This window comes from Trachinotus anak, unplaced genomic scaffold (assembly GCF_046630095.1).
Source record: "Trachinotus anak isolate AG129_WGS33_773 ecotype Australia unplaced genomic scaffold, CSIRO_AGI_Tana_v1 ptg000025l, whole genome shotgun sequence".
Taxonomy (NCBI): Eukaryota; Metazoa; Chordata; class Actinopteri; order Carangiformes; family Carangidae; genus Trachinotus; species Trachinotus anak.
Genome location: NW_027273876.1, coordinates 17,697,925 through 17,714,717, shown reverse-complemented (window position 1 = coordinate 17,714,717; position 16,793 = coordinate 17,697,925). Strand labels below are relative to the sequence as shown.

At 37.4% G+C, this 16,793-nt stretch overlaps 1 protein-coding gene across 1 annotated transcript in view; it reads right to left on the bottom strand.

Moving 5' to 3' along the window:
- cacna1g (calcium channel, voltage-dependent, T type, alpha 1G subunit) overlaps positions 1-16,793 on the bottom strand; it is a 264,447-nt gene that overhangs the window by 136,021 nt on the left and 111,633 nt on the right. Inside the window, exon 4 of the mRNA XM_071461978.1 lies at positions 16,367-16,500. Within this exon, the coding sequence (XP_071318079.1) occupies positions 16,367-16,500 (134 nt within the window). The remainder of the gene's footprint in view (positions 1-16,366; positions 16,501-16,793) is intronic.

The window sequence follows — 16,793 nt, the reverse complement described above, 5'->3', positions numbered from 1 at the left end:
ACTTTTTCAGACAAACATTTCAACTGTTAACATGGATTTCTTGTTAGTTACAAATTTGAGAGACTCAAAGTAGCGATCAAAATCAATTAGACACATCTTAAATGAAGGATATGTCTTCAGAACTTTTGCTTTATGAATATGAATTTCCCTAATAATATCAGGAGGTTGACAGTAATGCATAGATTTTTAGCTTTACATTCAAAATGGGTGGAAAAATGTTTCTGTTCAATGTTAATCACATGTGCTGTTTTACCTGATAGGTAACTTTCAAAATCTTTCCAGAATTTAATACAATATGAGCAACCATAGAACAAATGAGTTATGCTTTCTTGTCCAGTCTTACAGAAAGTGCATATGTTATCAATATCCATAAATCTTTAAATATACATGTTTGTTGGATACATTTTATTTAATATTTTCCGATGTACTTCTCTAACTTTATTTGTAAATCTAAAAGGAACAAGCCATGCTTTGTGCCAGTTAATATTTGTAAAATGTGAGTTCCAAAAATATTTCCCTTGTGGAGTTATTTTCCTAGTGTTGTATAAACTATTCCTAATATGTTTATTGGTGCATTTTTTGTTCATGATACCATTAATATAAAGCTTGCATATGGGTCTGGAAGCATCATATTGCATCATATTGAACTTCATTCATTCTAAAAAACCACTGGGAGTTGATTTAATCACAGAACTTGAACTTGAACCTGATGGGGAAAGCTTTCTCATTAATAAATGTTTCTTAATTGAGTAGTTGACCATTATCGTCAAATAAATCTTTAAAAAATATATTGTTATGGTCAACCCAATTTTGTAAATATAAAGACTTGTTCCTTTTAGTGATACTTTCATTGTTCCAAATAATAGACTTATGTGGAGAAAAATTATGTGAATAACACAGTTTCCACACCATTAGAGTTTGTTAATAGAATTTTTGGATCAAGCTAGAAATAGAATTTCTAGCTTGATCCATAGGCTTGAGTGGCAACCCTCATGATGTCACCCATTGGTTTGTGAACTGCCGTTTGAAGCCTTGAGTTCATAATTTGTCTGTCGCCTTCTTGGTTTTTTTGAAACCAAAAGAAACCATATTTGAACAAGAAGGTGGAGCTGAGGAGACATGAGGGGTGGATTTGACCTGCTGTGTACTCTATCCTGATTGGCAGGCCTGGTTGGCTTGTGGTACAGTCTGTCAATCACAAGGTACCCCCGCTCAAATGGATACCCTGCTTTATGGTCTATTTTCCTCTGAATGGGACCATAATTTGAAAAATTAACATCATGTTGTATTGAAGAAGACTGGTGATTGATATCATAAAGTCATTAGTAAAACATTTACAGAGGTAATAAATCAAGTGAGAAGTAGGGCCATTTTCCCATAGAAGGATAGATTTCCCAAAGAGTCTATGTCCATTGTCATATATAGTCTATGGCTTGAACCTATGGACCTATTACAAGGCCTGGGTACGGCACCACCACTCAGCCTTGCAGCCAAGTTTTCCCAGTGGCCACTTGCGGTATTGCAGCGAAAAATCCCCTGCAGCCTAAAAAACATTTTTCCCATTGACCACAAATGTTAAAGAGATGCCTGTAAAACTGTTGAAAGGACACCTCTAGCTGTACATACTGTAAAATATTAATCTTTGTATTGTATATTTTGAAGCCATGGGGTTTTAATCTTTGTAAAACTTTTTCAAAGCCCACAAAATGCCCCAAAAAGTCTTTTTTTTTTTAATGACTTGCACTCTATTCATGGTCGTGCTGTGTTTCGGGAACAAGAATGGTTGCTAGGTTATTGCTAACGCCGTACAGAGGAGCAAAGGTTTGTAGGAAAATTGAATAAATGGCACAAAGGTGAGTCTTTTTCTACACACATCAAGGTAAAAGACAGCTAAAGTGACAGGGCATGTTATTTTAGACAAAAATAGAAAGAGGCCTAAGTAATAATAGGAAATTATTTATAACTATAGAACTACACAGTTTTCTTTATGCCATTTAAATATGCTTTTCAATGAGAGTAATAACTTTATCAGCATCCATGTCTTAAAAAAATGCCTAAAAGACAACTTAGACTCAATTATCTTTGCTTTTGCCATTTGCATCAATCCGTAGTCTCAAATCCTGATCACTCTCATTGCCCAGAGGCACGATGGGATGGACACTACTGCGTAGTCTCTATGGGCCTCATTATGCAGAAGTAACCTGGAGGCCGGCCTTTTTTGGCATATGAGCGAGGCGAGCAATTCATCTTGGACTGAATGGGTTCCATTTTTAGATCTGGCATCCTGTTTGAATAATATTTTCACCAGCCACAGATTTTTTGAACATGCTGGCATCAAAATCACATTTTTTTAGACCGACAGATCAGGAGAAAATCAATTTTATTAAAGACCTGTCTCTGTTTCAGCAATACACTCTTGCAAGATCTTGCAGCACAGATCTCTTCTCTCTGTTGGTTCTGGTCTGGTTTCAATGCTGCAGTGCTGCAGATTTCCAATCACACAAGTGTAGAGGGACTTGTATGTGAAACCATAAATTAAAAGTTTAACCTGAGATAAAACTAAAACAATTTTTGCTTAATAATATTATGACTGTTATTATCATTTCAGTGTTTTGGGAGGGAAAAGAGAGAGTATTACTAGAAAGAAGAAGTGATCTTCTCCAGTCTAAGAAGTAAGCTTCTCCAGTCTAACAAGCGGGCGCAAATTCATACTGTGCCTAGTGCTTTGACATCACAACCTCACTCACTTAGGAGACAGGAAGTGTATAATTTCATAGAACTGGCGCTTCCTGTAATGCATTATCTTCTGCATAGAGTATCTTTGCTTGAACACAGACATCTTACGTTTCCAATGAGACCAAACAAGGGGGATGGACACTTCTTAGCTAATGCAAATGGAACCTAAGAGGTGTAAAAAGTAGCTGGGAGCCTGCATGCAGTGTGTATAAGATAGAGGATCAGCTGTGTTTGGAATGGTTTCAATAGGTTTTTTAGGCATCATAATACTTAAGTATGTTTTCTATGGTTTCTTAAACAGTTAAAAAAACATTTTCCCACAGTTTTCCTTTTAGAGAGGTTTGTGAAAAAAACATCATAATCAAAAAATCATCTTTATCAAGTTAACTAGCCCAAAGAATGTGTAAATTTTGTAAAACTAAACAAATCTTTCAAACACTTGAAAAAAATGCACTTTTTCATGTTCTTTCAAAATAAAATACAAGCAATGTTCTTGTTTTTTATCCAGAGGTTTTTATTTTGTAACCTCATATAAATATTCATATCTCATAATCAGTTTTTTTTTTCATTTATACTCTCTTTTTGTCCTCACTATGAATGCCAAAATGTGTTAACACAATGAAAAGAAAGATATGCATTGTTAAAAAACAAAAAAACAAACCAAACCAAAACCAAAAACTACTGCTGTATAGAACTAGAGCTAATTTTGAAATGTTCTTGGGACTCTATTAAACATTTGCATACTAAATACTAACACCCTGAAGTCAAAGCATGTATTCATGAAATATTAAAAGATATGTTTAAATACTAATAATTAATGCATTTTCAGAACTGAGTTAATTTTATCTTCACTCTTCACACCACCTGATGGTTCCACAGGCAGGGTCCTCTTTGGGTCCTCTCTTCTGATATTCCTTTGGTCACATATTGTTTACTTTTAATTTGCCTCCACATCAGTGACAGGCAAGTAATGGATAGCTCTTAGTGTATGTGTAATTGGGGGCTGGTTTTGACTGTGGTGTGTGTGTCTACATTCAGAATATGGTTAAAGTGGAAATGCTGTGTATGCCAACTCTACCATCCCTTATGTGACAATCAACTTTATAACATTATTTGCTGCATGGGCAGCAGCTAACAATGAGATCATAATAATATTAAATTAAGTGCATGTACTATCAGGGAGAAGTGGAGAGAGGAAAAAACACTGAGACAGACAGATGGAGTGTTTTCATGCTGAATTGGAATGAAACCCTTACATCAGCAACACTTTCTGTCATCAGCCCACTCTGCTTATCTAACCCAAATGTTAACCAACTTATTTTTCACAGCAATGGTTGATTATTGAATATCTCTCTTTCTCTTGCAAAAATCAGATACTAAGAGGGAATACTCCTACATAATGCAATGCTTTAAGTTTGTTGCCCATGAACACTTCAGAGTTCCCATGACCAAATGAAATATCTAACTGTTCTGCCCAATTGTTGCAGCCCTTCCACTTCCTGTTAAAGGTCTGATGGACAATGAAGTAAAGTTTGCTTGAAACAAATGAAAACAAAACACAGGAATAAAAAACATCAATCAACATACAACAGCATTTTATCTATATGTTGCAGCAAAATGAGCTTAAAGGGGAAATGAATTGATTTTACACATCAAAGTCTGTTTATATGTGTAAAGAAATCCTACTGCATACAGTGTGTGAGAAAAGTTGTAAAGTGATATCATTTGACTGTTGTATTCTGTAGTAACACTTTTCTTCTAAAAACTAATAGGATAAGCCATAATTCTAGCAACCTTAAACTCCTGAAAATATCCTTCCAGCTATCATAATAATACCATAATGAGAATGCTTACTTATAGTAATGTACACCCTCCTGCCAATCAGGTCAAGTGTTCTCTACTCTGTGAATCTGCGTAAATACTATTAATTACTACATACACTGCCAATGGAGATTTTCATGATTCTTTCATGTTATTTCTTATTTTTTTTAGAAAACCTATAAAGCCTGTAATTGTAGCACATCCGTTGGCCAGTCAGTTTTGTCCTACAGGCCAATCTTGAATATTAGAGGCTCCAAGGCTGAACACACACTAATTCTGTAATATGATGTCATATGTCAGCCGATTATTGAAGTTTCCAAAACCAACAAATGACATCCACACCCACTTCATGCAGTGAATGGCCAGGTACATGTAGGTGTGGAAGCAATCAGTGTTTGAATTAATTATTTTATAATAAACTATATCTTTGGTTAACTAAACAGACAAAAGCATAAGATAACAAAGGCCACTCCATTCTGTCAATGAATGATTTCTCAATGCTACGTAGGATATAGTTCTTTTTCAGAGCATTAACTTCCTGTGCACAGAGGGGGGTTTCTCATCAATGACTAAATTACTTTGGGAACACAGTGTAAATCAGCGGAGGCTGCAGGATGCTCTTCCTTATTACTACTCTGTTATATTGCTTGATAACACAGACACAGTTTAACATCAAAATTTATCCTTAATGAATTTTAAACATTCTGCTCACACTTCCCCTTTAACCACGCTTCCTGCCCCTGACTGATAATCCACAGACAATCTGCTGATGGAGAAGAACCCAGGTGACACCCAGAACAAGAAAATACATTAGTCCAGCTCTAATGCTGTATAGTGCAAGCTCAAACACACACACACAAATAGAGAGAGAGAGGGCGGTGTTTGTTTTAAGGAGGTTTTTCCAATATCCCCACACACAATGAATTTGCAAAAAATTCTAAAATTCAGTTTTTCCTTTGTCATTATGAGGTAGGGTTGCACATCTCTCTGTGATAAATTATTCGATATGCATCTAGATACACAGGTTACGATTCGATTCAAAAACAATATCCTTTTATTACAGACCGATTCGATACGAATCAATTCCATACAGAGTAAGAACGACAACTGGGTTACAGGCCGGAGTCAGTTATAGTTTGAACCCGCTGACACAGTGAAGGTCATTAAATAATCTATAAAATAATAAGCGGGTGTTGTGAGCGGATGACAGGCTGGTGAACTGCAGTCAGGATGAGACACTGCTGGCACACAGATCACAGAAACTATCACATAGAAGCTCAATGACTTAAATTAAAATACCTGAAGAAACTGTTACGGAGGAAGTTATGAAAAATCATATTGGCGTCTTAGTGAATCCAGTTATGCGGCGAATATATTGATTAAAAACAATTACATTCCTGAAAAAAGTGTAAGAAGTGACGAATAAGTGCGATAAAAAAAAAAATCACAAAATCAATGTACCTTGATGTGTGTAGAAGAAAACTCACCTCTGTGTCGTTTATTCACTTTTCACACTAACTTGTTCTCGTCCTGACGAGGCTAGCAGTAACCTAGCAACCATGCTCGTTCCTGAGACACAGCGGGACCGCGGATAGAGTGAACGTACACAGTAGTGACGTCACTCAGAGAAAAAAGACTTTTCTGGGCTTTTTCTGATCTTTGAAAAACTTTTACACAGATTAAAACCCCATGGCTTAAAAATATACATTAGAAAGATTGATATTTGGCTGTGTGCACAGCTGGAGGTGTCCTGTTAAAAGTTTTACAGGCCTCTCTTTTACTATTGCCGTCTATGGGAAAATGCTTTTTGGGCCGCATGGGATTTTTCGCTGCAATACCACGAGTGGCCACTGGAAACAACTGGCTGCAAGGCTGAGTGGCGGCGCCGTATCCAGGTCTTATAATACATCCATAGTCGTCCCTTGTTTATCATTCATGCTAATACCAGCTAGGCAGCTACGGCGTTTTGCGGTCAGCCTCAGCTCTCGCGTTGTTTTAGAGACCTGGCGCGTGTGTAATGCCGCCAACCGATTCAAAGTCTCGCGATACCCGATCCATGACTCTATAACCGATTCATCTAGGAATTCATTGATAATTCGTATCGATTGAGGAGGCTGCTACTGATGCAGCCGTATCTCTCACTTGTTGAACCAAATATCCGGTCGCATCTGTTTATCGTTCACAACCCTATTATGAGGTATTGAGTGTATGGTGATGGGGAAAAAACAACTGTTTTTCATAGGGCTGTCAGCATTAACGCGTTAATTGCAATGAGATTATCTTTTCTCTTTCCCCTTGTCTTTCTCCTCTCCCACCTTTTGCCTCTTTTCAGCCTCTGTAACACTTTGCCTCCCTCTCTCCCTTCTTCTTGACATCTCCTCCACTCTCACTTGGTCTCCTCCATCCTCACACTTTCTTCTCTTTGCTGTTTACTGGTCCACATTGATATGTCAAATATTTAAAGTCAGTTAAAGGTTCAAAGCTTGTATTTTAAATAGCAATACATCATGATAAAATTAATAGCGATACCTGTCACATACAGTAGCAAGAAAAGTAAGCTCTTTGGCATTACTTCCATTTATGTATAAAATATGGCCAGATCTTCATCCAAGTTACAATTTTTAACAAGCACAATCTATTTTTTAACTAATAAACAATCATTCTCCATGTTGAAAACACTCAACCCTTAAGATAATGGTATTAGCAAAAGCTAATTGGAGCCAGGAGTTATCAAACCCAGAGTCTAATGACTGAAACAACATTGGATGTGTGGTGAGGAAGAAAATAGACATTTTGTATAGTGGGGACTTTGGCACCCGTCTGTCTTGCCTTGTTAATTTCCTTAACTGTTGTACAATACCACTACCTCGCTAACCAATTTAATCCGGGGGCCCTTCCTTCCCCCTGATAACTTCATAATAGGTGTTACACTGTGAGGTCTCCGCAATGCCTGTAACAACTGTAGCAACTGTATTTACATAAAGGTGACCACTCCCTCTCTGTATCACACCTTTAGGTCTGGTAATGCAAATTGCCTTCCTTCCTCTGGTTTGTGCCTAATTACAATATCTGTAACCACTATACGATCAGCATTTACATACTGTGTGACCCCCACCTTGTGCCTACTATATAAATGTTCTCCTGCCCTTCACTCTTGGTCAGTCTATTGCTTCATATCCGCTCTATGTCAGTAGGCTCGCCGTATTCTGGAATACAAAAAAACTCACACCACTGCAGCAAACTCTGAACTGGATTGAATATTTTTTTTCAACAGTGGGTTGGAGGTACTTTGGCTTATATAAAACAAACAAGAAACACTGAAATTTTTGAGATTGCTATTTACCAGAAACATCTGCTGATTTGAACCATGCAGGAAAAAAAAATCTCAGAGAACTTACAATCAAGAATTATTGCTTTGCATGAAGCTTAAAGGGTTACAGAGTCATCTCAAAGAATTTAGACTTGTTTGGAAAGAACATGCAGCACTATGTATGATGTACAAAGGGCACTGCTTACCAACATGAAAACATCATCCCAAAGGTGAAGTACAGTGGACAGAGCATTGTGATTTGGGGCTTTGCTCCCTCTGAGCCTGGACAACCGGTCATCATGGAGAGGAAAATGAATTCCCAAATTTATCAAGGTACTTTACAGGATAATATACTATCAGGGAGACTGCCCACCTGGTGAAGCTCAATAGTAGAGGTTGGGCAATGGAACAGGACCATCATCAAAGTAAATCTACAGACTTCAAACAAAAAAAATCCACTTGTTCGAGTGGCCCAGTCAGAGCCCAGCTGATGTGCCTGAAGTGAGGCGCTCACACCAGACATCCTCAGAATATGGCTGAACTAAGGGAATAATGGTCTAGATTTCCACCTGAATATTGTGAAGGTCTGATCAACAGCTACTGAAGATGCTTGTTTGATTGCTTTCAAAGGAGGTTCGACCAGTTATTAACCCAAGAGTTCACTTACATTTTCTACCAGTATTTTAAATGTTTCATGGGTTTGTTTAATAAAAACATAAAACATTAGAAATTTTTGTTTAACATTAGCTTAGGGACACTGATTTATCTATCTTCGTGAATTAGATAAAGATCAGATCATGTTTTATGACCAATCAATACAAAATATTAGGCCATTTTAAGGGGTTCACATACTTTTTCTTATTACCTTGAATGAATGGGGCCATGGTCAGGATTAGGGTTACACTATATATTCTCTGCTTTGTGATAGACTGTTTTAATCTTTCTCAAAATTTAAGACTGCACTTCCTACTAACTTCTTTGCTTCCTTATACTCATTGTCGGGCAGCAATGAATTACTGTAATATTATTGCTTTCTTCAGTAACGAGTAGTTTAAGGGATTACAATTTCTAAAATAGTAATAATATTACCATTACAAATCCTATCAGCTTTGCGTTACCTTAACATGATTTGTTTTTTGTCCTAGATGGCCCATCTTATGATGACATCGTTCTGCTGAACTCATCAGCCATGATGAAATTGAATTTTATGCATTAGAGACCCAGGACAGCTACTCGGCAGAAAAAGAAGTAATGGACTACTTGAGGTCAAGGGAATTTGAGGTTGAGACTTCTTTAAGAAAGTACTTCTTTAAGAAACGGTCTTGCTTTAGCTCTGTTGGCACTGAAAAAAGTAACATGTTTGTCTTGCAATGCAGCACATGTCCTGTATATTTTGATTTTTGCAAAGAAGAAGTGCAGTTTTACTGATTGTGTTGCATCTATGAGTGTCTCCAACAGTACCAGAGTAGCTGTCATTACACATGGCTGTGGCTGTTTATAGCGCCCATAACATAAATTCACCTCATATATCTTTAACCATCATCAGTGCTGATATCCCTCATCATTATTAAACATCAGATGAATGATCAAAGATCAATTTATAGAGATCATACTGATTCAGTAAATTGCTTAACAATTCATGATAAAATTAAAAGATCACAGGGAAATGATGTCTGGTTTTTGTGTGCATGCAAGGTTGTCATTTGGGCAGTCTACCAGTCTGGACTGAAATATCTCAACAACTGCTGGATGGATTGCCATGGAATTTTGTACAGACATTCATGATTCCCAAAGGATATATCCAACTTATTTTGGTGAACCCTGGACTTTTTGGCTAATACTAGCACAGACAACAGGTCCCTTTAGGATGACTTGCAATATCATTGGCGATATCTTCACTTTTCAACTGATCCTTTCTTTTAATTACTTTTAATTTACCCGATACTTTGGTTCATGACAAGTGACATTCCCATCAGCCTCAGTTCTAGTTTATGTGTAGTGCATTTTCATGCTGTCAAATGTTAGCATTCTAACACACTAAACTATAATTTTGAACACTAAAAAAATCTAAAAAATTCTTCAAATAAAAAAATCTGAGCAGCTAACAACTGTTGTCTTGAAGGATCAAAGGTACACACCGCTTTATTTCAACTAAGGTTCTCAAGGCAAGTAAGTTCTATTTTTAATGTAGACTAGAGGTATGATGTACAGTGTAGAGTAGGTACTGAATGAAGGCAATGATTGCATGTATTGCATGTATGTTAATCTTGCATATGATATGTATACTGGAAGCAGTTATGGCAGCACAAAATTCTGAACAAATGTTTACATGGGATATTTCACCTTAGGAAAACACATTTTAGACTCATTATAGGTAATTTACTAGAAATTACATATTTCATCACTGTTTTTATAGCCTCCAATCACAGCAAAATGCCAGTTATCTAAACTGGCTGATATAATCAAAATTAGTATTTTCATCCATGGTGTCTGTCCTCAAACATAGGACCAATTTAATTATTGAGGGAGTCCAATGAAGCAGTCGACCTGATTGCCTCAGCTTCTCTTCCTCTCTCTGGCTGCCTTTCTCAGTCAATCTGTTGCCTTTCTACTGTTCCCTCTTCACTTGCCCTCTTCCTCCTCAGTTATCCTTATGTTCTCTCTACAAGAGGAATCCAGCCACAGAGAGACTGTATAGCCAGATCAATGTACAAAGGATAGAATCCCCTGTCTGCTACAGTAAGTGCTAGTGCAGTTTGCTGTTTAGACTATCGATTAGGGCCCCACTGCACTGATCGTTAAATAAATATATGAATGATAAAAACACTCACTTAACAAGTCATTCAAAAATTTTCAATCAGTTATTTTATTTTCTTGATATGAATGTAATGATCTACCTTATTTAGCCTTGGTTCAAAATAGACTTTTTTAACTTGAAAATCTTCACTGCAATGGAACTACTTTAGAGATAAACACAATTTTTGTAATTCTGTAGCAGTTTATCAACTGGGACACATCACACTCAAAGTGCCAAAGTCATTAAGCTGACTGCACTGGGTTTGCAAGGCAAGGTATCTTTTAAAGGGTAATTTAGATTTTATTTTAGTAGTATCTCTGTCAATTATGGTAACATTGTCCTTACCAGAGAAATTACTTACTTGTGGGAATATTACTACAATCAAGTTAAGAAAACTGATTGTACAAAATATAACAACAATCCATGCAATAGGCCTTGTTGTTGAGATATTTCACTCTGCACCAAATATTGCCATCCCCAGAGCCACACCACTCTTCTTTTTATCATGTGAACATAGCACAATATCCCTCCTGCACTCCTTCCACTTTACTTCCATAACTTGCCAAAAAACTCTTTCCCTTCATATTTCACATCTCTCTCCCTGTCCAAATTCCACCTGTCCATTCAGGGATCATCAATCCCTCCTGTTGACAGGAAGGATTTATGATTGAGGGATGATTAGGAATGAAGGCCTACAGAAAGAAACAAACAATTCATCAGAGCCTTCCTACACAGACCTAACAACTGTTGCCAGGATATATCAAATGCTGGACAACCAGCTGTTACCTAGGTTACAATTGTTTCCATGTGCCTGGGGCTGTCCATACATATAAGAGTTTATTCTGTTTTTTTTTGTTCAGAAATGGCAACATAGTGTAACCCATGAGACATATAGCCTACACAACAACATGGATGCTCACACCACGACTTACACACTCATATGTACGCCAACATACAGGCACACATGTATCCACACCATAGACCATGTATAAAGATAGACATAGCCTCTTTGGTGTCAACCATAGGTTTCTGAAGAGTGGTTTTGAAGCTCAGAGTGGTTTGCTCCTCCATCACCTGTGTTGGGTTACTCAGGAAGAATAATAAGTTACTTTTCTATTTACAGTATTACTCTTTTAAAAGTAATCATATTACTTTACTAATTACTTCATATCAAAAATAATTTGTTATATTACTCGTTATATTACTATATCACTTTTGCTTTACAAAAATATTAAACATTGCGCATTTTGGGTGATTCTGTAGCTTCCTGTTTTGTTATTTCAGCCCTGACATATTAAACAAGGTCTTGATGTTCAGAAGTGAAATAATGATTATATCTCAGGGCAGCTTAAAACCACTTCTCAAACAGTCTGTTCCTTGTCGGGAACAAAATGGCGCTCCTCAGGTGGGCAAGATGGGGTCAGAGTGTTGTATGTTTGAGAACTGGGTCTCAACCTGAGATCCCCTTAAATAGGCCATTACTTTTTTTTCCCCCAGCAAGTAGCTGTCCTCAGACTCTGCCTCAAATTGACATGTCTGTCAGAAGCTCCCTAACAAGCTCTCTCCTGCCCTCATTCTCATCTCTCAGCCACTGGAGTTTCAACTTGAACAACTAGCAGCTGCAAGGACATCTTTGTTAACAAGGACATTGAACATCGTCATCATAAGACAGCCTACCTGGTAAAAAAACAAATTGCGATAATTGATTAGTAACGGTAATATTATTACTGTTTTACTTATTACTGGGGAAAGTGATAGTATTCTAGTGATTCATTACTGAAAAATGCGTAACTGCCCAACACTGTCCGTCACCATCTTGGCAGTGCCTGACTGTGTGTGTGGAACCAAGACTTCAGTGCATGCCGGTTTGTGGCAAGCATGTCCTCCAAACTTGTCACTCAGCAGCATTCGAGGAATTGCAGTTTTTGTCACTTCCATGAAATGGTGCACTTGGAAAGTGTTCAGAATCCTTTTTTTACATTTTATGTTGTAGGCTAATGCTCTTATGGTTAGCTGTTATTGTCTAACAGCTGACAATGCATATCGCAAAAACCTAGCTATGAGGTGGAAGGAACTGCCTGCAGAGCTCAGAGACAGAATCGTGTCAAGGCACAGATCTGGGGAAGGCTGTTAAAAAATTCTGCTGCATTGAAGGTCCCCATGGGTTGCCTCCATAAATCTTAAATGGAAGACGTGTGAAACAACCAGCGCTCTTCCTAGAGCTGGCCACCCAGCAAAACTGAGCAATCCGGGAGAAGGGCCTTGGAAGAGAGGTGGCCAAGAACACAATGATCACTCTAACAAAGCTCCAGAAATCCTGTGTGGAGATGGAGGAAACTTCCAGAAAGGTACAAAAGGTCTAAAGTTGTCACCTACATTTGTAAGTTGTGGTTTGTCAGGTAGAAGCCTGCCTTATGGTAAGTCAGATTTTCTGGCTGATGATGAAAAGACAGCCCATGAATCTAACTTGGGGGGGTTCATCAACATGGTTGTGAGACCCCTGGATGTGCAGTCATTAGGATTCATCACAGTACTCACATATCTCCATTATGATGGCTTTGTTGAGTCTCGAATAGTGAATATCCAGTTTGCTTGAATGTCTTGAACTTAACAGTATCATTTTAGGACCATGGTACTGCCCGTCCAGAATGTTGAATCCTGTAGCTCCAAATGCAGGCTAACTCCTTTTTAAAATAATTTTATTAGTGCTTACAGCCACAACAGCTTCAGTCAATTCAATTCTCGAGATTAAAAGGTAACACTCTTGCTTTGAATGTACAATGGACACAACCCTGATTGTTAACTTGACGTAAAACAGAGCTCCTATCTAATTTCACTTGCATCCAAAAAATAATAAAGTATGGCTCTGGCACCATTGACGAAGTCATAAGGCTTCAGACATCTACTCATGGTGAAGGTTGACAGTTGGTTCAGATCCTTTAGCCATTCAAACCATCTCAATGCAAATTTCCCAACCAAGTTTCTCTCTGCTCAGTTGCTGCATTAGAATTTTTGCAGGAAGGATGAATGGAGTGAGGAATCCTAAACTGTCACAAACAGAACACACAGTTGACAGAATTCCTGCACTGGTGATGGGTTTGTCTTTTAACTAATTCCTGAGGTGGAATTAGTCTAAGTCTATGCACCAAGTGATCTCTTAGTCAGAGGAACGTCATGAGTCAAGTCTACTGTTCTTATTTCTTAGATCTGTCATGCTCTGGGATTGCTGTAAGCAGCTCATAGCTGTTGCTTGTCCAATTTATTACAATGCGTTGGAGTTACAGTAAATTAAATCCTCCCAAGGAACACAATGTTTTAAGATCTGTGTACAGGGCAATTGCTTCAGGTGCACTGCTGACAGATTTTAGACAGTCATCTATGTAGAAATTGCTCAGCATATATGTATTCACAGCTTGAAGCAAAGATTTGCTCCTGTTATCTTCAGCAGTTTTCCTGAGTGCAAAATTGCAGAACTAAGATGAAGTTGCTTCAAATACTGTAGGTGCACAGCCATCTTGTATTTGTTGAGGTCCTTCTCAAGGTCTCCTTTTGGCCACCATAGAAAGTGCAAAAGGTCACTACCTCCTAATACAATGATTCAGTGTCCACCATTATTGCATTGTGCTCTTGTCTGAATCTTATCTAAAAGAAAAATTTGAAAGGTCAGGACCCTGAAGCAGTTCTGCATTTGATGTTCCTTGGAACCATGCAACACAGTTGCAAAACCCTTGGTTTTTTGTTCTGGTGATGGTAGCCCTCCATGGTGAGGGACATACCATATTTTCCCCTCCTGATGAATTAGCTGGTTTTCTGGTACTTTGACTGCATAGCCTTTATCCATAATTTAATTCATGAAATGCAGGATTCTTGTTTCTGTTTAAGAGTTAGAGCTATTCACATAGCTACATCCTTGTTATCCTGAAAGACACCTTTTTCCTTCCTTGGGGTATAGCAACATTGACTATTAAGTTCAATAAACTCTTCATATATCCTTTTGTATGGTTTAATTTGAGCTTGCTCAAAGCTGCCTCATTTCCTATTAACCTCTCAATATAGTTCAATTTTGTAATCATTTGTCTGAATTTGCCAGTTCTTGCTTTTAAGTACTTATGTAATTTCTCTTCAAGGAGAAGCAACATCATCTTCTGTTTAAAACACTGACATTTATAGAATTTTTATTACACTCGTGCTTAGTTCGTTTTTATATTTAGAGAAATAAAGTTCAAGTAAAACTTGGAGAAATCGATCTCATAAATTCATTAAAATATTCTAATCTAACTTTACAATACATAAAATTAATGGGTTTGTGTAGTTATTATTTTGCATTATGAAACTCATACAGAACTCAATACAGAAATTCATCTCAGCCTCTTCCTTATGCTTATATATATATATATATATATATACAGTATATGCATAATATCATATCTTGCTCTGCTGCAATGACCCAGTTTCCCCAACATTTGCATAATAGTTGCATCTGTATGCATTTACATAGAATGTCTTCATTCATCATAGCTATAATACAACATTGCCTATTGCTATAGTTTAATTTTAAGATCCTTTAATTGGTCTTCTAATAATTCAGTGGATTAGTGCCTGAACACCAGACTATAAGGTATTCCCCCTCTAATTCCTTCTGGTACTCAGTTCAGTTGCTGAGTTATAACAACCGATAGGGAAGCACCTATCTATCTATTTACTATCTATGATCCTAAAAAATTTCCATGCAGATGTATGAAGTAGGTAGAGAGAAAAAAAGAATAGGAGCAAAGGAATTAAATGAACGGGGGCTGAGGGAAAAGCTTGGGGTTCCCATTACAGACTACAGAAAACAGGTTATGATTAAGATTAAGAGTAAGATGGCCCTTTATTAGTCCCACACTGGTGAAATTTACAGTGTCACAGCAGCAACGTGGACAGTACAAGAAAGAAAAACTGCAAGATGTCAGTAAGAATACTTAAAAAGATTAATAATAGATAATAATGTTAGCGCAGTTTACAGTAAACCCATAGCCTATGCTTTACAGGTGTGTTACAGCAAAAGAAGTGGTTCAAATGTATCTCATTTCTGCTGCTGAAGGACACTGCATGCACACACGCATGCATGCACACAGAAAGAAATGTGTCCTGTTCCCACTGATGGACAACAGAAGCTGTGGCAGAAGGATGGCATTAAAAACCTGCAGGGTGTGTAGTATGATGAAAATGTCAGACCAAAACCAGTGGGCTATGTTCTGTATTATGTTTAATGAAATTACTGTGGGTGCATCACTGTGTGTGCATCTGTGTATGTGTGTCTTGCTGTGTGGGTTAATATGTTCATTATTCTATGTGTGCATGGTACAGAGTGTACAGAGACAGACATTTAGGTGCAGAACAACAAACTCTAAAAAAACCTCTAAATTTATATGCACTCATCTTAATATCTAATCCCACTCTCTCTGCTCTGGGGGCAATAAGTAAAGAAAACTGTGCACATTTTTGAAATGTAGTAACACAATTACACCTACTCAAGACATCAATTACATTCTTGTTCTTTCTGAATCTGTTCCTGCATTCCCAATTTTGATTTGCAGATTGACCACTGCTGAAATATGTTGCATTTGTGTGTGTGTATACTGCATCTTGTGAAAGCCTCCAGTGTATATGCTTTGCCACCTGTCTGTTTGTGTTATTGTGTGTGTAATTGCATAACTGACCCAGCCAATACAATGAAGAAGTCCAAGCGGTTCCATGTGTCTCCAAGGTAACACTTCTTGCCAAAAATTCCCAGAGCCACCATCTTTATTACCATCTCAATGGCAAAGAATGCAAAGATGAAGTCATCAAAATCCTGCAGAAAGAAACAGACAGAAAATACAAGTGATCACTGTGACAGAAAGTAAAGAAGCTGCAAGGTTGCTGTTGACAATGTTAGAAATAGAAAAAACTGGCCTCTTTTACAGCACAAAACCATGATGCAGTTTACTTCTTGAGAACCACTTACAACTACTACTATGTAGCCTTTATATTAGAGAGAAGCAATCAGTTATATTTGTCTAGCCTAGTCTCATTTGTAATACAAACAGACATTTTAATTAGAACTTAATTATTAAAAAGAATAAGACGAAGATGTAGTCTGTACTC